Source organism: Lissotriton helveticus, chromosome 5_1 (assembly GCF_964261635.1).
Source record: "Lissotriton helveticus chromosome 5_1, aLisHel1.1, whole genome shotgun sequence".
Taxonomy (NCBI): Eukaryota; Metazoa; Chordata; class Amphibia; order Caudata; family Salamandridae; genus Lissotriton; species Lissotriton helveticus.
In genome coordinates, this window is record NC_136065.1 from 707,967,899 (window position 1) to 707,991,561 (window position 23,663).

At 46.5% G+C, this 23,663-nt stretch overlaps 1 protein-coding gene across 1 annotated transcript in view; it reads right to left on the reverse strand.

The window, feature by feature from the left end:
- Nucleotides 1–23,663, reverse strand: part of ALOX5 (arachidonate 5-lipoxygenase) — an 835,151-nt gene that overhangs the window by 419,243 nt on the left and 392,245 nt on the right. Inside the window, exons 5-6 of the mRNA XM_078643116.1 lie at nt 20,932–21,038; nt 10,006–10,178 (exon numbers count right to left, since the gene is read on the reverse strand). Coding sequence (XP_078499242.1) covers nt 10,006–10,178; nt 20,932–21,038 — 280 coding nt within the window. The remainder of the gene's footprint in view (nt 1–10,005; nt 10,179–20,931; nt 21,039–23,663) is intronic.

Below are 23,663 nucleotides of genomic sequence, written 5' to 3' on the forward strand. Positions count from 1 at the left end.
CTTGTCCCATTTCTTAGGGCAGCCTCTTATTTTGTAAATTGTCTTTTCAGCAATCATGCAACGATCCATCTCAGCCATCCAGCCCACCACCAGCGGCTTTTCTTGGGAGCCCCATCTCATCGCAATGGAGCGTTTAGCTAGTAGAAAGCCCAACGCTGCTCACTGCAGTTCCAGTTCATTCAGGTCTGTGGCCCCCCATATGTTAAGAACGCATTCTTTTGGCGACGGTAGGAGTGGCTTACCCAGGGAACTGCTCATTTTACGGATTGTTCCACCCCAAAAGTGTTGCACCACTGGGCATTCCCATAAGATGTGATAAAAGGTGCCAGTCAAGCCGCAACCTCGCAGACACAATGCATCGGGCGTCTGCCAATTTTGGCCAGTGTAGGAGCAGGCATGTAGGCTCGATGCAAAACCTTTAGTTGAATTAGTCTGAACCTGTGGCAGATAGCCGATTCTCTGGGGGACATTAGGGCCGCCCACCAATCCTCATTCTCTAGTGGATCCAGGTCTCCCTCCCATTTGTTCCGCAGGATCTGGAAGGGATCGGGGAGATTGTTACAACGCTTGCGGTAAGTGTAGGAGATGGCTTTCGCGGGGAGGGGTTCTAATAGCAGTCTATCCTCCAAGGGGGAAATCTCAGGGATTGACGTGAGATCTGGGATAGCGGCAAGGATGGCGTGTTTGATTTGCAGATAGCGGAAAGATTCTGTCGCTGCAAGGGAATGTTTGGTCTGAAGATCTGAAAATGTCAATAGCTTACCCCTATGCACAAGGTCTCCCACCGTTGAAATCCCTATCGTGTCCCATTTGTCGAATCCCTGAAGAAAGCAGAGGGAACCCAGGCGTTGCGACGACCATAGGGGTGTCGCCTTAGTGAGTTTATCTGACCATCCCAAACTCTTGTAGGCTCTATGCCAGACTGCGACCGTATGTGCCATGTAATGTAATGTAATGTAATGTAAAATGTAATGTAATGTAATGTAAAAATTACTTGTAAAGCGCGACATACACCGGACGGTTTCTTGGCGCTGGCCATGGGTCCAACATATCTAGTCCTGGTTGATTTACTGTAGAGGGCTCCCAGATTACCCTCCTGTATAGTCTGGCATCTATCAAGGAGGAAGGCCGGATGCAGGGGTGAACCATGAATCCAATGATTGACCGTGGCCAGTTGCGACGCCCAATAGTAGAGGCGGAGATTAGGTAAGGCAATTCCACCGTCGTACCAACCTTGAAAGAGTTTGTGAAGGGCGATACGGGCTGCCCCGCCATCCCACAATAGAAGGCAAAGTTCACTCTCCACAGTGTTAAAATAGGAGTCCGGGATATTAAAGGGACAATTCTGCAGAGCGTACAGGAAACGCGGGAGCGCCAGCATTTTAAACAAGGCCGCCCTGCCAGGGAGGGAGAGTGGGAGGGACTGCCAGTGGGCTACGTCACTGTGCAGTCTGCGCAAGGGACCCAACAGGTTGCGATCATGGAAGACCTTGGGGTCCGACGTGACATAAATGCCGAGTCCATCTGGAGCCACTGCAATGGAAAACCCCCGGGGTAGACGGGGCGGGGGCCGTGTAGCATGTACAATGTTGATTTGGTCCAGTTGATCGAGTAGCACGAGTATTTCCCCAAGTTGGTAAGAACATGGAATAAGCTATTGATAGAGGACCGGGGGGAAGCTACATATATCAGGATGTCGTCGGCATAGTGGGAAATCTTAACTGTTATATCGTCATTCCATTGGAGGCCTCTGATGGAGACGTCCGTTCGGACCCAGTGGGCTAGGGGTTCGAGGGTGAGGACGAACAACAGTGGGGACAGGGGGCATCCCTGTCGGGTGCCCCTGTGAAGGCGAAACCGTCAAGACATGTGGTTGTTGACCCGGACTTGGCCCAGTAGGTCTGTATACAGGAGTCGCACCCAGCTGATGAAGCTGGGCCCGAAGCCGAATCGAAGCAGGACCTCAAAGAGATAGGGCCATTCGATTGAGTGGAAGGCCATCGTGGCATTAAGGGATAAAATGGCGGCATCTTGTTGTAGGACAGATTGTCGACTCAATACGTTATTAACCCGTCGTAGGTTTAGTGCCGTGTTACGGCCCGGGAGGAAACTGGACTGGTCGTCGTGTATGAGGGAGGGAAGCACGAGAAGAAAGCGGTTTGCCAGGAGCTTAGCCAGGATCTTTGCCTCTGCACTAATCAGGGAAATCGGTCTGTAAGAGCCGCAGTCAGTGGGCAGCTTATTCGGCTTGAGGATGACCGCGATGGAGGCTAGTCGTTGATCAAGCGGTAGGGTACCACGTTCGCGGCTTTCTTCGAACATGGTTTTGAGGTGAGGGATAATTCCCGGGACCATGCCCTTCAGGAATTCAATGGGGACCCCGTTGGGGCCCATAGCCTTGCCGGAATTAACGGCAAAGAGCGCCGTAGTGAGCTCCTCCGCCGTAATGTCAGCTTCCAGGGCCTCCTTATCATCGTCTGAGAGGGTAGGTAGGCGCATCTCACCCAGAAGTTGTCTTGACTCCTCTGAGGTGTAGCACGTACCAGCGGTATAAATGAGTTCCAGGTGGTTGGCAAAGGCCTCTGCTATGTCTTGTGGGTCCACAACCTTTAACCCATCCGGTCTTGTTATGGAGGACACCCATCTGGACCCTTGGTCTCGCCGCTCCAGCCAGGCAAGCATCTTACCCGCACTGTCGCCGAACTCATACACATGGTGGCGCGTGTGGAGTAATTAAGCTTGCGCCTTTTCCTGTGCCAACTCTTTGTAGGCCATTTGCTGGGCTTGGAGATGGCGAGCCGTGTCTGCAGATGGGGCAGCATTGTGGTTCGTTTCGAGGCTAAGGAGGTCGGATTCGGCCTGAAGGATCTGTTCATTGTGTTTACGTAAGTACCCCATGTCTCGCCCTTGACAACTGCTATGTATGCCTCCCAAAGCATGACAGCGGAGTCTACCGAACCAACGTTCTCCGCGAAATAAAATTCGGTTCGCTTAATCAGGCTGTCTTTGATGTCCCGGATCTGCATGAGCCAAGGATTAATAATAATGGGACCGCGTACAAATTGGTGGTGATAAGTGAAATCCACACTAAGGGGTGAGTGATCAGAGATGCCGCGGGGAAGTCCTTTCGGTCGGATGAAGTATCCAATGTCCGCAGTGGGACAGAATAAATAGTCAATGCGGGACATGCTGTTGTGTGCGTTAGAATAGTGTGTGAAGTAGGGCGTGTCTGGATAATGATGACGCCAAATGTCCTCAAGTCCCATAGCGTGCGCGAAATCGGACAGGTCTGAGTTCTGCCGATGAGAGCTGTGCTTAGGCCGGCGGTCTAATTCGTCGCACATTGTCATGTTGAAATCCCCCTCGATTAGGAGTGTGCCAGTGGGGAGGCCTAGCAGTCAGGCGCCTTGCTCCCTGAGGGAGTCGCTGACTAGGGTCGGTGGAAGGTATGCAGAGATAATGTTTAGAGGACGTCCCTCCCAAGTGGCCTCTACTAGTGCAAGGCGGCCCAGAGGGTCAGCCCATGTCTTCGTGTGTGTAAGTGCGAGGTTCTTTTTTACAAGACTCCCCGTGCCACGGAATCCAGAAGTGAACCCCGCATGTACCAGTAGTTTGTAGCCGCCTCGCTGTAGAGCATGACAAGTGTTGCCTACTAAGTGCGTCTCTTGCAATAAGACGATGTCAGGGGAGTGGCGCCGTAAGTATTGAAGAACTATGCCCCGTTTTATTTTGTGCCCCAACCCGTTAACATTCCATGACAGTATCATGAGGGTTCTAGAGATGGGCTGCGACATTGTGGTGGATAGCGTAGGATCTGTGGACGGATAAGTGGAAAAAGGGCCGTTCGGGCCACCGGCCTATCGGGACAAGATGGGGTACAGGGTCAGGTGGTCTCCAGGGCTCTCGGGGACTAGGTGATACCCAAGGCGGCCAGCCCGCCACAGTTGGACCTTGAGGGAGAAGTGAAGTGTGACAAGGAAAGACTCTGCTGAAAACACAAAGGAAAAAGAAAACCAAAACAGAACACCCTAAAAAAAACCTCCCCTCAACCCTTCCCCCCTCCCTGCCCCCCTGCCCGCGGACTTGAAACTATCCACTCCCCAACTAGGACAACCTAAAAAGTTACTGGTCTCCTTGAGTGCCTTGGGTGAACAAGTCCTGACTTTCCGGGAGGGAACTTGGGTCACTACGTGCAGGTGAACCTCAGTGATGAGGTGGAGCGGTCTTCGATGGACGCCATCATTCTATCCAGTCCCAGACCTCCTCGGGGGACACAAAGAACCAGGTCTTGCCCTCCGACTCCACACGTAGTTTAGCGGGAAACAGCATGGCGTATTTTATGTCTTTGGCGCGGAGTGCCCTTTTGACTTCAAGGAAACTGCATCTACGGGCCTGGACTTTCACGGTGAAGTCAGGAAAGAGCAGGATTTGAGCGTTCTCCGGGCGTAGGGGTGGCGCCGTTCGTGCCGTTTGAAGGATGACATCACGGTCACGAAAGTTGAATACACGGGTGATGATGGGGCGGGGGGGAGCGCCCAGCCTTGGTCTGCCCCCGGGACTCTGTGTGCCCTTTCTATCGAGAAGTAGTTAGATAGTTGTTTTGGCTGGAGATGTTTCAGAATTAAATTCTCGACAGAGAGATCGGCAGCAGGCCCCTCAGGGCGTTCCGGAACCCCCAGGATACGGATGTTGTTGCGCCGTGCGCGTCCTTCATAGTCGTCAAGGAGCTCTCCCATCTGTAGCTGTCGTTTCTGGAGCTGCGCCACTTGTTGCTGGAGGGTGGAGGTGTCGTCTATGAGTGATGTGGTTTTAACCTCTATGTCTCGCACTTTGGAGTCCATCTTGCGGAGGTCAGCTCTCAACAGGGTGACCTCTACGTTCACCGAGTCTATCCGGGTTTCCAGCGAAGAGCGGACCCCAGCTATCGCCTCCATCACGTCTTCCAGCGTGTGGGTACGAGTCGGCGGGGGAGGGGTCGCAGTTTTAGGTGTAGGTTCTGGGTTCACCTCCTTAGATTCACCCTTAGACCCCCAAGAGAGTTTATTGATCTGCCTTTGGTTGGAAGGCCTGTTGCCTTTGTTGGAAGCCATCAGGAGGGTCAACTTTCGCTGCTTAGGCCAATGGATCAAATCAAGGCAAAGTCAAGAAAGAGCGGGCCCTCAAACTTCCAGTGCAGGCCACCTGGCAATAACTCCAAGGGGCCGGCGCAACGTGAGAGGTTAGGGCTCCAGTAAGGGCAAGAGAAGTGGAGCAGAGCAGTAGCGACGCACCTGGGAGCGTTAAAGCATCATCCCCCGTGGGGTGGGCGACCAGTTGTGTGTTGAGGCGCCTCCCCGGGAGACAGGCCAACCCAGTAGGCCAGGAGAAGAGGGGGGAAGCCCCAGGGTCCAAGCGACGGTGTATGCCACTGCACGGAGGGGTAGAGCCCCAGCTGGTCGGGCGCGGTTCTGTGGGTCGTGGAAGTGGCCCTACAATGCAAGTAGGGGCCTAGGGTGGGCAGATCACCGCGATCGGGCCTAGTAGTAAGGTAGGTGCCCTCAGGACAAGGAGGCAGGGGCCGTGTAGAATGATCACCCCTGTTTCTGCGCTGCTCAGGGTCAAGGACGTAGTGGTGCAGTTAACGTGGGCCCAAAGGACCTGGAGACGTGGGCCCCCCTGTTGCAGAACGAACTGTTCTCCTTATGGCTGTGTGGTGGAGGTAGGTCTGGGCGGCCCCCCCGAGCACCCCCCAGGCAAGCACGATCCCCGCTGCACTCCGCGGGGGCCAAGGGGAAGCCAGGGAGCCGCCGCGGCAAGTCACTAGAGCGGGGCGTCAGGGGGCAGCAGTCAGCAGTTGGGCGGTCCCCGGCAGCAGACCCAAATCTGGGGACTCGCGTGAAACGGACCCCGGGTGGCAGGGGGGGTCCGTAGGCGGCCGCACACACTCATCGGTGCTCGTGGATCAGGGCCTCCGCGGGGCCGTCCCCAGTCGCTTCCTCGGGCTTCGACACCGCTCACAGCACGTCTCAGCAGCACCAGGGCCAAAGAATCAGGCCCGGAGTCGGGCCCCACAGCCAGCGTCGATCATGGTCGCCATCTTCAGGTCCGGGGACCGCAGGGAGTAGGGAGCTTATAGCGGCTACCGGGGGCCCGGAGGCGGCCAGAAGACAGGCAATAGAGACCGGGTCGTCTCTCAAGTGTTATCCTGCGGTGTGTAGGGGAATCAGGCGCTTCGGCTACGGATCAGGAGCCGATGTTTGAGCGAGGGCCGAGGAGCCGCCTCAGAGTGCGGCCATTACCTCCGGCTGCAGACCACTCCCCCGAAGATATGGATTCTTATTGAACTGCAGGTATGGAAATATTCCACCTTTTATTCTACACATGTTCTGAAGTAACAATATGTGTAGAATGCTTTTTAGAAAGGCCTTCATCGACTCCATTTGCAAGTGATCCAACTTAAATCCCTGCCCAATCCCCACATTCTACACTCCCACTTTCAGTACCCTATTATTTAATCTCTGTGCTGGAAGAATGCATGGCGGCACTAACATCCTCCAAGAAATGTTAAAGGATGAAACTCCAGAATAGCTGAGCGTATCTCTGTGACTAGGGTTCACTCTTTTTTCCTCTAATTGCAACCCCCCACAAACCTTTTTAGTTCAATTCACCTCTTAGGAATTCAAATTCCTTAAGCTTATACCTTATACCCACTGAGCAGAAATGACAGAGTTCGGACAGGATCCCCTAAAAAGAGTTAGGTGATGATGGAAGTATCCAATATTAAATGCCTAGCCTGCAAGCCCAGATCAGCTACTACCATCATCTCACATCTGTCATGTACATTCCATTTGAAGACTTAAATGGCAGATGGATTAGACAATGGGGTTAATAAGTTAGAAAAAAGTGATGCAGAAACAGGGGATGCCACAAGGTGAAGATTATGGCAGCTGGGGCTGTTCTGGAGGCACAATGAAATGGCACATACTTTGTTCTATTTCCTTAGCAACTCAGAAGTTGCTGCACTTTACTGGTGTTCTAAGAGAGGGTTCACGTATCCTGGCTCCTTACAAAGATGCTCCTCCAATGCACAAAAGTCCACAGTTTGCAAGAAATGACTATATTGGAAGAGGATTGGGGGCTTGTAGACGTTTTATGGTTCAGTCCTTCAAGTAGGTAGCATATATAGAGCATGAGAAGTGTCCAAGACTCATTTCCCAAACTACATTTTACTCTGAAAGACTGAGGTTCAGAATGTCTAAGGAATGTGCGAGGTGGGTGGTTGAGGTGGGCATAGCTAGAGAAAGAAAATGAGTAGTGCATCAATAAAGCTGTGAGAATACTGCTCCCAGTCTTTTTTGTGTAGGTGCAGTTCATGACCACGTACACGGCCAGCTAGGGATTCTTTCCTCAATCCCCATTACCCCAAAGATGCTTTATTTTCCTGGTTTCATAGGTAATGGTGGAGGATCATTAGGGGTGAGCTATGAATGGCTTTGGGTACGCATAGTGACCCTGAGGTGCAGAAATACATTCTAGCAACAGTGGGAAGCACTCCTAAGATACAAATGAATCCACATTTTTCTTTATAAATTATAGGTACTACAGCAAAGATGTCAGAGGTTAGTAAAGCTTCTGAAGCCATATAACATTCAAAGTTAGCTCTGGGGAAAATATCCTGACCTTCAGCTCCATAACAGAACCCGGCACAATAGACTGGGTGGCCTGCACTATTACTGTTGCGTTACACTGGGCTACTTACTGATATTTTACAATCCTCAGTTCCATGCTGAGGCACTGGTATGCATTCAGCCCACATCCATAGTGGTCAGTTCTGCACTGAGAGAACAAAGACACACAGTTTTAGCAGAGTACACGTATGAAGGCTGTAGTAAAAAATCCTGGTAAAACAGGTGGAAACGCACTATGCCGATAAAAATGCTTACAAAATGATATTCTGTACTTGGTCTAAAGCCTGCAACTTCTATATATCCTCCCATGGGTCTGAAATAGTGTCCATGCTGCCCTGGCTGCATGTTATTGTCACTGGATAGCCTGCGGCGTCTCTGGTTGTCACATATATGGGGTTAATAGGCAGGTTAATAAGCAGCCTATAACTAAACACCTGCAAAACAAGGGACCACTGTAACTTAATCCAGGGGTCCTGGGGGATTTGAGAGGGTATATGGAGTACGTCCTCCCAGCGAATACTTTACAACAAAAAATACTTCAAAGGAAACCTATTAAGAGAACTGATAGTTCAATGTAGGTAGCGCACATAGGGAACAGCAGCCACAAGCCGGGAAGCGAGACAGTTTATTACGGTAGGGAGCGTCCTCCAAATAAGAGAGTATGCCCCAGCGTCCCGCCTACTGAGGTGCCTGCACCCAACATAATTTGGATGGAGCCTGGCATCTCTCACCAATATTACCACACCAACACGAGGAGAAGCTACTCTTCCCTCGCCACATTGATAGAGTAGGGAACTCCCCCTCTTTAGTATCCCCACACATAAGGGGGTCACTGAATCTTGCCCTGAAGAAAGTCCGGGACCTTTATGGCCATACAAGGACTGAAATATGTCGCCACTTCACTAGGGTCATAGGACCATAAAAATCCTAATAGACCCTATTTTTACTTATTTTTAACAACCCAACCAGACCCATGAATAAAGGGATACCAGGGGTCTGATTGAGGTATTTTATATATACCCCTTTGCCTTCACTATCATAAGAGCTTCCCAACACTGTGGTTGAACCCACCCCGACCTGTAGGAGTCGGGGTGACCCAATGATGAAGCATGACACCACTAGGGTGTGTGAGGGTAACTAAAAACAACTAGTGTTGCCCCACCATACACATAGATATGGTTAGCATATTAAACACATCCCTAGTGAGTTAGTGTTTAATCCCACCCTACACATAGGTCTTTTTTCCTATGTGCGCTACCTACATTGAACTATAACTAAACACCAACAAAACGGAAGTACTCATCATGGGCCCAAACCCAGACCCCTGGAAGGACACCTGGTGCCCCCCCGCCCTCGGAAGTCCACCCACCCCCAAGGACCACGCACGCAACCTGGGAATCATCCTGGACTCAGAGCTCAAAATGGACCACCAGATCAACTCTGTCTTGTCCTCCTGCTTCCACACCCTCCGCCTCCTACGTAAGACCTTCAAATGGATCCCCCTCGAACACAGAAAGACAGTCACTCGTGCCCTGGTCACCAGCAGGCTCGACTACGGCAACGCACTCTATGCCAGAATAAACAATAACCTCATCCGCAAGCTACAGAACATCCAAAACGCTGCCACAAGACTGGTCCTCAACCTGCTAAGACTCTGCCACATCTCCCAGCACCTGCGCACACACCACTGGCTCCCCATCGAAGCTAGAGTCACCTTCAAGATGCTAACCCACGCTCTCAAGGCCCTCCACAACACCGGACCAGCATACCTGAACAGCCGACTCAAATTCCATGCACCCCAAAGGACCCTACGATCAGCCCAGCTCTCCTACGGCGTGCTCCCACGCACCAGAAAGACCAGATCAGGAGGCCGCTCCTTCTCCTTCCGCGTGGCCAGAGCCTGGAACGACCTTCCGCTCCACCTCAGACAGACAACATCGCTCCCCATCTTCGCAAGAAACCTCAAAACCTGGCTCTTCGACAGACCCCCTCCTTGATGGACCGGAACCTGCGACCCCCCCACCCCCCAGCGCCTTGAGAACCTTACGGGGGAGTAGTTGCGCTTAACAAACACCTGATTGATTGATTGAGTTTACTATTATGGTGGGTGGTATTGAATGTGCTCTATTGGGCCAAAGTGGCCAGATTTACAAGCCTTTCACAATTTTGCAACTCCTCAATTATGTCTTAATTTGCAGTAAAAGTAGCCATTAAGCTTTCACATATATTGCCTAGCGTCATATTTTTTTGTGCCAATCACATTGTTGGCCGTGTGTAACCGAAAGCCCTCAGATGGTCGAAACTCGAAATTTGAAGTTTTCTAAGTTTATTACTGCACCTCGATTTCCTCCTCCAGTGTAAGGCTTCGTTCAAGACTGCATTCCACCATCTCTGACGTAACCGGAAAGTTGTCAGGTATTGCTTCACACTTGGTGATCATTACTGGATTACACCCATTCAGGAACTGATATCCAAACATGAAGTCTTCCTGCCAATGCTGCATCACATATTCTACCAGGGAAAGATGCTCACATTAGTATGCGTAACACTTCTGTTTTTAAAATACACAATTTTCGTCCTGGGTGAACAGCACTCAAAACCTTACATTGTGAACGGCTATGCATCAGCAAAATTCATAATGAACTAATATTATGCCACAATATCTAATTATGTATTAAAATATTTTGCAATATAACTGGAGATACTACTCATCAACTTTGAAAAATAACGTAATAATCTAAAGGAGATATAACAGTGTTCTATTCAAAAGCTATTATGCTGGAGTATAACACGGACATGATTTGGAACACTTTTGAAATCGTAAGGGAATTAGAGGTGATTTCAGGCAATGTCATAGACGTTGATGTACCCACTGGATTTACAGAATCCTTTACTTCATTTGTTTCAATCCATAATCACCAATTATATGCAGTCATCTGGCAGACTTATGAAGACACATGAAAACAATGAACACAACCATTAGGAATTAGAGCAATCTAACCCAACCGTTTGTAAATTCTTATTATTAATTAACATTTTTACATTTCATATCCAATGATTCAAAATAATGTGCTACTGCAATACAAACTGAGACAGCAACATTCTTCATCACCACAGCTCCGGCAGTAGAGTAGGGTAATTCAAGCATTTTATAAAAAGGTGGCAGACACAAAAGTTGCTCTCCGGGTGACCTTTGACATCAAAAAGGACATGTCAAAGATCTTCCAACCCATTTTGATTAGTGGCTATGAAATCTTGACTAACATCCTAGCCAGGAGATTAAGTCAGGTAGTGGGAGACTTACTTCATGAGAATCAGATGGGCTTCATGAAGGGAAGGTATCGCTCGAGCTAACTGGGTTAATAATAAGCTCAATAGATCTGGTTAACACATTAAAAGTCCCACTTGCTGTTACACAACAGATTTACAATCTTCTCTCCTGGGTATTGAGTGGTTGGTATCAGACTTTAGTGAGGTGTAGGGGCATGCAGCGAACTCTTCGAAAACTAAAATAATGGTGTGGAATATGGAGGGGGTTTGTCAAGTAGCCCAAAGAGAGATGAGAAACTTCAGGATAAACTTCTCGCAATGTGGACAGGATTGCAGAATCCAATTTTAAAAGGGATAATGGAGAACACTAGTAAGTTGTTAGCTAGCTGGTTTCATTCATCGTTAATGATATTTGGCAGGCCCAAAGTGATAAAAATGACTATTCTTCCCAAAATCACTGTTCTTTTCAATACAATTCCTCTGTTTTTCAAAAAAGAACAGTTGGTGAAGCTCCAAGGAAATATTATTATGTTTATTTGGGGGTCAAAGGGAACGAGCATCTCCTCAAAGAATCCGCAGAAGGAGAAATAAGGGAGGGGTCTAATTGCCAGACTTCCAGATTTATGCATGGGCTTTTTAGTTGAAAAACTGTAGGTGTCTAGTTAAGGCTTGATGAACCTGTTCAAGGCTATATTGAAAGACGTAAGAGGGAGAAAATCTCACTTTTTGTATATGTTTACAATAAAGGGAGATTGAAAGTCTTGCAGGCGATGGCCTATCTTTGGTCACAGATAAGAAGGGCCACAAAGCTATTGTACTATAGTAGGCATGAACCTGCGTGCGTGTCCCCAGGCACACCTGATTGACTAGGAGATAAACTAGCAACTCTAATTAGGGAGATAGAGATACAATGTTGTGGACAATTGCTACAAGATTGCGGATTTCGTCTGTGGGACGATTTTCAGCGGGAGTCCCGGGGCAATATTTCCACCTTTAAGTTTCTTAAAAAGTTGGTCCTGAACTCGAAGGACCGAGGATGGAAATACGAACGAGTTTGAAGCACAATTACGGAAGGGTAATTTGAAGAGAAGAGCGGTCTTATATGTGGGAACCGCTCCGTCATCAGCACAGCGCCACCGCGGCTGATGACGGAGCGGTTCCGTCATCAGCACGGAACCGGTTAAAGCACAGTAAAACCTGCACATTTAAGAAGGAACCATCTTTTATCCCTTTACAGAGCTTTCTGGACCCCAAAAAAGATTGCAAAGCTGGGGAAAAGGGACTCAATGTGCTTTATGAAATGTGGCTTAGAAAAGGCAGATGAGAGGAGCGCTCAGGATGGGGCGGGCATTCAGGGGGGGTTGGGGTCACTGGGTGGGGGGTCAGGGGGGGTGAAAAGCAAAAAAAAAAACGAGAATCTATGGTACAAAGTTTGTCTCTCTTGCTCTGATGGGACATGGTGTATATGCCATGGAAATCGCTTTTTTTCAATTTTTGGTGACAAGAATGAGGAGACCGTTGAAAAATAAGGATGCAGAGTCTTAGCATATATTCAATCAACATTGGGGCGTTGAATGATTGGAGAAAGAGAGCCAGACTGGCAGAGTTTGTTAAATCTGAGCCCATAGATATCCTCTTCCTTCAGGAAACGCACTTACCTTGGGCGAAAAAACAGCTTCTTAGGGTTGGCGGATTCGATATTTTGGCATGCTCCTCTCAGACTTCTACAGTAAGGGGGGAGCGATATTAGGCAAAACAATGCTGGGGGGAGTTAAACGGCTCAAATCGGATGCACTGGGTAGATGGGCCCTGGCTGAGTTGGAGTGTGGCTTAACAATCTGTGGGATATACGGGTCAAACCAGGATGATCCAGAAATATTCGAAATGTTGGAGGGAGAATTGTCAACTTGGCCCATACCTATTTTGGTGTGCGGGGATTTTAACATCTCTATTGACTTGACCGAGAGAAGCCCATATACTGGCAGAAAGCAAAGGGTCTCTCGGGCACTCCGCTCAATGATGCAGTCACACGGGTTAATAGATGTTTGGGGGGCAAAAGAGCCTGATGATCCAGGGTTTACATATTTCTCGTGCCCCCACCAGAAGTATAGTAAATTGGATTATTTTTTAATCTCATCCGTAGAAATTAGTAAGGTTAACATCAGGAAGCTCCCCAAGGTCCTTTCGGCTCACAGCCCATTGGTAATTAGATACAATGGCGTAGGGCCAGTCAGAAAAGGAAGGGCATGGACATTTAATCTGAAACTCCTGGCTGACCCCCCGTTTGTGGAGCATTTGCAGAAATGGGCTAGAGAATTCTTTGATACCAATTGTTATAGTTCATCAAGGAACTGTGTCTGGGACTCATTCAAAGCTGCACTGAGTGGAGAGGTCACCAGCTATACCGCTCAGTCTAGGAAAAAATTACAGGCTGGTAAGAACAAGCTTTTAGCAGATCTAGTTAAGGCAGAAGAACAGCATTGTCATGATCTAACACAAGGGAAGGAAGGTAGTGAGAGTCAAACTAGTATTTGCCTCATTAAAGCGGAATTACAAAAACAGCTGGCTGAGAAAGTGGCGACAGAATATTGGACGTATAGGAGGAAATTGTATGAGACAGGGGAGCAGGCAGCGAAGGCACTGGCGCTGAGAATCAGGCAAGACAACACTAAAAATGTAATAACTAGTATCCATGTGAGCGGACGGGATTTTGTGGAGCCCCAGGATATCCTTTCGGTATTTGCAGATTTTATTCAAACCCTGTATAAGGAAGAAATAGGGGGTGAGCGGACGCATTGCAGATACCCGGATACAGAGCCCAAATTGGGACCGTCTGAGATGGGAAATCTAGAGCGTGATGTAACGGCCGATGAGGTCCGGGAGGCACTACTTGATATGGCTGCCAGCAAAGCCACAGGGCCAGATAGCATCCCTTTGGAGCTGTATAAGTGTCTATCGGTCGAGGTGGCTCCGATGCTGCTAGATCTATTCAATGGGATCATCTGTACGGGTACAATCCCGGAAACATGGAACGACACTAATATTGTGGTCTTCCATAAAAAGGGAAAGCCAAGAGAAGCCCTGGGTCCTACAGGCCAATATCTCTTATAAATTCGGACAATAAGCTATATGCGAAGATCTTGACTACGCGGTTGGGGAGGTTCATTGGCGGACTCGTTTCCCCCTGGCAGCATGGGTTTATCCCTGGTCGAGGGACTACGGAACACATTAGAAGAGTAATTTCGTTATTCGAGGCTCATGCTGCGGGGGTTGCTATGATCCTCCTCGCCCTGGAAAAAGCATTTGACCGCGTCAGATGGCAGTATTTGTGGGATGTCCTTGCCGGTAGAGGGTTCGGCCCAAAAATTCTGACAGCTATAAAGGCCATGTATTGTGATCCAGTGGCCAGAATTCAGATGATGGGTCAGAGTTCAGACAAGATCATGATTAGCAGGGGTACCCGCCAGGGGTGTCCCTGCTCGCCTATCCTGTTCGCATTGTACATCGATCCGTTGGTTAGGCAAATACTGGGGAATCATGAAATCAAGCCAGTGATCACCAGCGGATTCGAGAGTAAAATCTTAGCGTATGCCGACGATTTGGCAGTGATCACACCTGAACCTGCCGAGACTATGCGAACCCTGGTGGAAGTTACTAGGGAATTTGGATACCACTCCGGGTATCGTCTCAACGAGGCAAAAACCCAGGTAATATGTTCAAAGGACATTGTTAAAATCGATCAAAGGTATGTTGATTCGGCGACATATCTTGGGGTAATAATTAATGCAGCAACAGGTTCAATCGTCCAGGATAATTTTAATCCACTTCTTAAAAAAATCAAGACAGATCTGAAACGTATGGATGTATTACACCTGTCCCTTATAGGGAGGACAAATGTGTTAAAAATGACAATGCTGCCCAAACTCCTCTATCTGTTTAGATCCATTCCTTATCTAATCTAGAGGGGGTGATCAAAAAAATGGAGTCTATTTTTAATAGCTTTTTGTGGCAGTATGGTAAGACTAGGCGGTCAGCAAGATACATGACCCTCCCTCAGGAACGCGGAGGCCTAGGAGCCCCAAATGTAAGATTCTATCACTGGGCCTGTCTGCTGGCACAGATGTCCATTTTATTTGAACCAGCACCTAATGAAAGATATACTCAAGACCCATCTTCCGACTTATATGCTATTCCAGCAATTTACGAACTATTGATGGGAAAGGAGGCCGTGGGCGTACTGTTGAGGAAAACTGGTCGTAGATTTTTCAAGAAAACTCGGTATAAGGTTCCTTTAAGCGCCTGGGATTTGTGGAAAAAACTGCAGAAATGGTTACAAGTTCCCAGGATTAACATGCACACGCCGTTGTGGAAATCAGGTCACTTTCCAAATTTAAGTATGGACGGGGCATGGAAATTCTGGGAACAGCAGGGTATCCAGACGGTGGGCGACGTAAGGCAGAATGGTAGTATTATGAGCTTTGATGCCATACAGCAGAAGTATGGCCTACGTAGCGGTCAAAGCTTCAAGTATCTCCAGGTTTCGCAAACGCTTAAAGCTGCTAGTTCTGACGCAGCCCTCTGCGCCAACTGCCCTACAATGGAATATCTATTAAAAGGGGGGAACAGGATCCGGGTTATATATCAGGACCTAATTGAAAGGGTGTCCGATGATCTCGAGAAGCATGAGGCTGCCTGGGCAGTTAAATTGCAAGATCCGGATGCGGATCTTGACAAAGCTTTATATCTGGATAAGCAGGTACTACGGTCCTCAAATCTGAAGGTGCAGCATTTTAAAACACTCTTCAATCTGTACTATACACCATCTAAGCTGCATGACTGGGGCATGAGGACGGATAGCAACTGCCCCAGATGTCAGAAAGGTCCGGGGGATCTCCTGCACATGTTCTTTTATTGTGAGAAGCTCAGCACGATCAAAACCGAGATCGAGAAATTCCTGGAGGGGCTGCTAGGCTCCAAGATCAGTCTATCCCCGACAGTGATGATTCTCGGGAGCGATAGTAAGCTGGGCCTCAATAACAGTGAAACGGAGGCATTCATTTTCCTAGCCGTCGCTGTACTGCGTATCCTGCTGTCCGATGCTTGGAAAGACTCAAATGCCCCAACTTTTCAAATGTGGCTGACTAGGCTTCTTGGTATCCATAATATTGAATCCACACTGTATTTGCATAAGGGTAGGAAATTGCGTGATTTTGGCTCTAAAATCTGGGCCCCCCTGAAAGTTTGGAGGGAGGGCCAGCTATAATTAATTAGGGTTGGGTTTGCGGGGACCCGATGTTTATGTTTGTAAAATCCCCTGGATATATTTAAGGATCTCCTGTAAATATCTGAAAAGCCCCCCCCCCCCCAGTCAGTCATCTTCATATATATTTATATGTGTATTGATATGCTTATTTATATATATATGTCTTTTATGGATTATCTACGGTATTTTAATGAACTGCTCTGTAATATACCGAGATTTTCTAATATTCTGAAGACTTGCTGCATTATGAATTTGATTATTTTGTAAATTGTTTCTCTCTTTTGTACCATACGAATTTTCAATAAAAAAAGAAAAGGCAGATAATATCCACTTATTTATGGAATGCCCCAAGATACCACAGTATTGGGAAAACATGAGTAGAAATACAAGTGAGATTCTTCGAGTAGACATCAAGGTAAGCTTTGGTTTAATAATGTTTGGGAACACAGAAGAGACAGTGAAGCTGAATAAAGGCAACAGTAAGCTGGCATTTTATCTGATGGTGTTGGCAAGGAGTAAGCATTGTAGGAAATGGTTATTAAACGTTTCTTCTACTAAAGCTGAGTGGTTGCATTCAGTAAAGCACACTCTAAAAATGGATACACACTCTAATGCTCTAAGAAATTCTTATGTTAGGGGACCCTTGATCACATGGCTAGGGGGAACTATGGAGGAAATACCAGATGAATAGTCCCATGATTACACCAGACTTAGATCCTGGAAACCCAGATGGTGTGGGTCAGATCAAAAGGTTGACTAGATCTTTCCAGGCTTGCAAACCTATGAACCTTGGTGAAATAATAAGCAGAACAAATGGGGTGGAGGTTGGTAGCCAGAGGTAAATCGAGTGAACGAGAACAAAATAAAAACATTTAAAAAAAAGGTCTTCCAAGCCATTGCCACTGGGGTGACAAAGACAAAGCTCCACATGAAGCCACCTAAAAAGGTCATCAATTGACAATAAGTAGGTGTAAAAAAATAATAATTATGAATGACTTTTCGGTCAATCCAAATAGTTAACACTGGGAAGTTAGAAATTTATGGATAATATTACTAAGGCGGCAAAGATCTTTCTATAACTCTCAGCTTATTGAAATTGATCTTTTCCCACCACAGCTTCGAGATTATTTTGATCTTCAATTTAAATAGAAAAATGACTGCAAATAGGCATAATAAATCAGGAGAAAGAGCGCATCAGTACCGAAATGGTCACGGGCTAAGGAACGACTTTAAGAGAGATCTGCACAGCAAGAAAAGATTTATTTTAGGGATGTTTTGGCAAGTTAAATAATATTTAGGGTAACTTATGAGAACGTTATGTGTATGACTACCTAACTCCTTGTTATACATTGCTTTTTTGACGTTGTATCTCTTTGCTATATCGCCCTTTAATTACTTACAAATTGTGATGCAGTTTTGTATCAGTTCATTTATTAGTTCAATTCTACATTGAATCTTTTTTATTTTATCTCCATTAATTGAAAACTGGTTATTTATCAAAACAATTAAATACAAATAATTTTTTTTAAAGTACTTTAAGTGTACTTGGGTGAAATCTGAAAAAACAGCATAATGTCCACAGCTTAACGGTGTTGTATCAGCTAAGAATAGATTCTGGCAGTACAAAGATGCTTGGGATTTTAGAGGTGCAGAAATGTAAAAGCAGGCTTTTTGAGAAGTACCCATGCTTTGGGCTATTTGTCTTTGTGAATAACCATAATAAATTAGCCAACACATCTTCGAAAGGAATAGGAATACTGCTAGTACAGTACAGCTAAATGTTTTGTACATCTTCATTTTGTGTAGGTACCAAACTGACTAGCTGAGATTTGCTTGAACCAAGAAATACGAAACATGCAAAGAAGACACAAAATGTGAAGGACGGATATATGAAAGTAAAATCACGTAGATGGGTATTTTTGTTGTTGTTAGGTCATGCCTACGTGGGCTAACCTTCTAAAATGTTTTATTAAACAGAGATTATTTCTGCAACATCAAAGTAGCAGAGCTTGCTATGATCTGATGCTTTATTATAGTCCCAGTATTCTTGGTCCCAGTCCAAAGAGAGACGAGAAATAACATGCATATAAATAACAGGGGCTCTAGGGGTTCTTATGAAGGGTGTCTCCCTTATGGAGAAAGCAAAGGCAATTGTATCTAGCAGGCAGTAGAAGATGAGGCTGACAAACACATTGGCAGACACTTAAGCAATGCAAACTGTAAATGTTAATAGGATCAACTGGCGAAGAAAAAAATACACTGAATGTAAACGGTTAGCCTAACAAAGAGAACAGGTTAGTGTAACAATGCAATGCAACTATATACATTCTAGATACTTGATTTCGTAGAGGGAACTTAGATCCCACTCTCCAAAAGTGTTTTTCTTGCTCAATGTCCAGGCATGCCTGACTGACATAGATTGACGACCTCCCAACCCTAGTAGACCAGACAAGATGGTAACACCAGATGGGCCATTAGGGAGGGACCCTAAAGTAGTGGTAAGAATAAAAGGGAATGGAGAGGTTGGAAAATGTGTGTATCCCCACCGAAAGAATATATCTATTAGAATTAGAATAGAGACCGGGGCTGATTTATCCACTCCGCAATTTACATCTAATTTTGGAGTGGAGGGCATAACCAGGACCTTACGCCTACTAGACCTGCTGCTATCAGTAACCGGGAAGCTCCAGTGATAAGGAGCCAAAGAGTTGGCTCGATTAGAATTGTTTCCTGGAATATCGCAGGCATCCGTATGAAATTAGAGGATGAGGTATGGTTAGAGTTTGTCAAGGCCTTCAATATTATATGTGTTCAGGAAACATGGTGCAGGGAGAACATTGAGTTAGATGGTTACTATTCTCTCAATGTTCATGCAATAGCCTCACAAGTAGGGAGGGCAAAAGGAGGGTTGGCGACCCTGATCTCCGTCAAATATGGGTCCATCAAGGGGGAGACTATCTCTGATTCCCCTTGGTATCAATTTATTCTAATTTCAGAATTAATTTAGTCCAAGACGTTACTGATGAACTGGTTATTAAAATGTTTTTGATCAGGACAGTTGTGAAATTATTGATACCCTTAAGGATGAAATACATAGGATCACGGGGAAGTGGCAGCCTCTGTGTATTTACTGGGTGGGGGATTTTAATTGTTCTTTATGCCAGCACAGTTAACAACAAGTGTGTGAGTTATCAGACATCGAGGGGCAATCGTTAACGCATTTTGTACACACCAAGCAGGTGACACTTTAAATGCTATTATTACTGTAAATGACTTGCTTTTGGTTAACAACCTGGTTAGCAGCCCCCAAATACGGTCCCCTACTTGTTTGGGCAGAGGAAGCGAAAGTGTCATTGATTTTATGTGGATATCCGAAAAATACTCTCTGGGTTAATAGCTTTGAGATAGAGCCTAATAACGCCAGGGATCATAACCCCCTTGTCGCCTCCGTATATGTAATAGCCCAGGAGGCGAAAGGGGATGGCCGCCCTCTCCAGTATAACTCAAATCAAGGGGTGAGTTTGAAATGGAATAGTATAAACCCATCTGAATTTGAGGACAATATAGTTAAAACTAATTTATATTCCATTCTTGAATGCTTGGACCAAGATTCTTCCCCAGACATGGCAACAAAGGGCTTCCAGTTAATTTGTAGGGATGTATCCACAAAACTGGTAAAGAGAATTGGAAGAGGGGAAGACCCAAGAAATAAAATGGTTTAACATTGATTGCTCAAGGGCACAAAAGAACCTCAAGAAGGCATTGCATGGAAATCCCCGAGATAAAACCATAATTAAAAACGCTAGGCAGGCCTATAAAAACAGTTAATAAGAGGAAAAGAAGAACCGAGAAGGATAGCCTGGGTGGACCTAGAGAGAGCAAGCGCACTTACAGACTCCAGAATTTTCTGGGAGGTAATAAACCGCCCTTTTCTCGAAGGAAACAAAGGGTATGGACTTAATATTATCGGGGAAAGTTTGGGAATCCCATTTTTGCAGTATACTTAACCCAAAGGGAATTACACAGCAGGAGTCTTCCTTAGACGTCCCAATAGACCTTACAACGGCATATCAATTGAATTCCTCCTGTGCAGTGAGCGATATCGAGGATGCGCTAGCGAAAGGGATACGTTTGAAAGCCCCCGGCCCAGATGGGGTACCCTTAGATCTATTTAAGGGTAACCCTCAACTCCGGGCACCCCTCCTAACCAATGTTTTTAGAGCAGTAATAGTAGACCCTATCCTATCGTCTTGGAAAGAGGCACTAGTGGTACCAGTGTATAAAAAGGGGAATAGAGAAGATCAGGTCTGCTACAAGCCCATATCTCCAATCGATGCCACAGCCAAGGTATTGGGGAGGGTCATTTTAGCACGCCTCGAGACTTGGGCAGAAGCCTCTGGGTTCATGTCCCAAACATAATATGGCTTTAGAAGGAGTATAAGGACAAATGAACAGCGCCTTAATTTGTCATTGATCAAGGGCAAGTACATGAGGGCGAGAAAAAGTTGCACAAATGAACAGACATCATTTGCCTCATACTAGTGTTTTTATTCCATATTCTCTGTTGGTCCCTAACCACTTGGTTGATAATCCCGGGACTGTCTTGACCCTTCAGATAATGTAAGCACAATCCACCACAGTTTCTGGCTCCGTAACATAACATAACATAACACAAACTAGGGCAGGAAGTAACATTTATGTCACCCCCAAACTCAAAATCTGCAAGCTTACCAGAAATAGTGTTGCTGATCCTGACAAAGATCCTTTCAAAATCTGCAAAGTCACTCCAGGAAGATTGAAACATGTGCATGAAGCTGTTAACAAAGAGATTCTCCATCCTGCGGAAAAATATTAAGTGGTGCACAGTTACAGAGCTTTACACATTCAATTCATGCATAATTATAATTTAATTCTGTGTGTGGGGAAACAAAATAACTTAATTTAAGCTTTACCACGGTAATCGAGGATCGTCGGAAGTGCCGGAGGGACTCGGCAACAGTAACTGCGACCAGTTCCGGTCACATTGTGGGACACATGTATGCCTGACACGGTGCCCTAATGAGTGGTGCTGGTTTGTGCTGACGTAGCACCCTCAAGGTCCATATCTGTCTCAAAAGACTGAGAATAGTTCACCCCTATTATGCCCTGATGAAATTGCTAAAACGTGGAGCGATGAAGCATGTCGGCTTGAGGACAAAAATCACCATGGTATATAAATAACCATTTTTAACAAGTGGGGTTTGCTGCGTCAGAATAAAAACGGTAAAGCAAGCTAAACCCTACTACACATCATAATTTTTCTGTGTGTTTGGTTAGGGGTCTTTTCATTCATTTCATTCATTTTGTTCTGAACACTACAGGTGTGTGTCAGTGTTGATACGTCTGTCACTATTTGTGTTTTTCACTACTATTCTCACGTCCGCACTACTTATTTATTTCTAGTGCACGTTTGACTTTTCTTATAGAGAGAGTGGCCAATGATGAGAAGTGGGTATACCGGTAATTACTAACCGGGAACCCCCTCGGGTTGTTCTACCGTGAGGTACTCTCTCTATTCTTCACACATTTTTTTGTGGTGGAGTGCATGTGGTCCTGTGTTATTTTACAATAAGTACGCATCCTGACCTAAGGATTTATGTTATTGCACATATAATTCAGGGGATATTAATGATAAGTAGCCCCGTTCTTGTTGGTCTTCTATCTGGATGCAGTTACATGTAGGTGAGGCTCTAATTGTTTGAATACTGTATGAGTGGGGGGCTGCCTTACCTACCCCTTTACCCCCTCTACCCCTAGAGATTATTCTGTCATGTCACACTCCCCTATTTCCACGGGATCCTCAACCTTTAGTGGAGGGTCTGTAAATATATCGGTAGAGAACATTGTAGGGGTCACTGATAATCTTACTCGTGAGAGCAGGGGTTCAAGTAGTGCGTTAGCTGTATTAGAAACAGTATCCTTGGCCAATGGATCAATATTAGCCCCTGGCAATGCAACGAAGGATGGGGCCAAAATTGAATCTTGAGAGTTAATTGTAAGCATTGACGTATTTGTAGCAGGCAGGGGAGGAAGAGTACCAGCGGGAAGCGATAAACGCCTTTCTGTATTTTCGATAGCAGAGGCCACCACCCCTATGGTTTTCTGTAACATACGGTCAATGGCTGTCAAGCTGGGTAGCGGTGGATTTGAAACTACTCTAAGTTTTTTAATGGTAGCCGGTTGGATAGGAGTATTTTTCCCCATTATTTGGCACCACAAGAAACAAATTGTTACAATAAAAACACCATACACCAAAAGAAATAAGCTCTTAATAAAGAGACTATTAATAAAATAAGATTGAGTCACACTATGATTGCTACAAGTAAAAATGTATAGATATATAACTGTTTTGTGCCTAAAAGACATTAATAAGAGAATATTAAAAGGGTGGAAAAATCCACAGACCAAAGAGAATGGCCCCGTTCCGTCCTTTCACGTCCTTGAACGGCCTTAAACGGCCCCGCCCTTGTCCCGGGCTTTGCCCGGCCTTGACACGCGCGCGGTCCCGCGACACGTGGGGTGTGCGCAGTTTTTATGCGCCTCCTGGTGCAGATTCCCACTTGGCGGCTTCCGGGTATCGGCCGCAAGGCTGCCGGTAGTTGTGGTCCTTGCCTCGGGTCCCCCCCCCACTGCGGCCGAGCTCTGCAAGAAATGAGCTCTGGCGGCAGGAGGAGACCAGGCGCTATATCAGGGATCAGCGGGCACCAGGGCACAGGACACCTTTTGCGGGAATGGCGGCAGCGGAGCAAACAAAATGATGACAGGTAGCAACCCCCGCTCCACCGGGGGTGTGCGCAGTTTTTATGCGCCTCCTGGCGCAGATTCCCACTTGGCGGCTTCCGGGTATCGGCCGCAAGGCTGCCGGTAGTTGTGGTCCTTACCTCGGGTCCCCCCCCACTGCGGCCGAGCTCTGCAAGAAATGAGCTCTGGCGGCAGTAGGAGACCGGGCGCTATATCAGGGATCAGCGGGCACCAGGGCACAGGACACCTTTTGCCGGAATGGCGGCAGCGGAGCAAACAAAATGATGACAGGTAGTTAATTCGAAATCTAATAATATTCAATCTATTGACCTCTGAAGAGAAGTCGGAGTTGGGTTTGCAAACTTTACAATTTCTTTTCAAATGTTAAAAAAGCGATATAGTCAAAGACTTCGAATTTTAAAATAAGTAAATTGCGTGATCGCCAAAAAAATGTGGCTTCGAAAACGGTTTGGCTCAGTTAGAAAAAACAGTGCAATTTGAGGAACAGTACTGGCTGCCCAGTCACACTGTAATATATCTACTCTATCTAGGTTTTGGCTGTGTTGCAAATTATCTACTCTAGTACTAATCGTTGACATTAGGAGGTAAACACATGTATGTCTCCAAAAGGCAGTGCCTATCTAACACACCTCACCCACTGGAAAGAATGGAAATCAAGAATC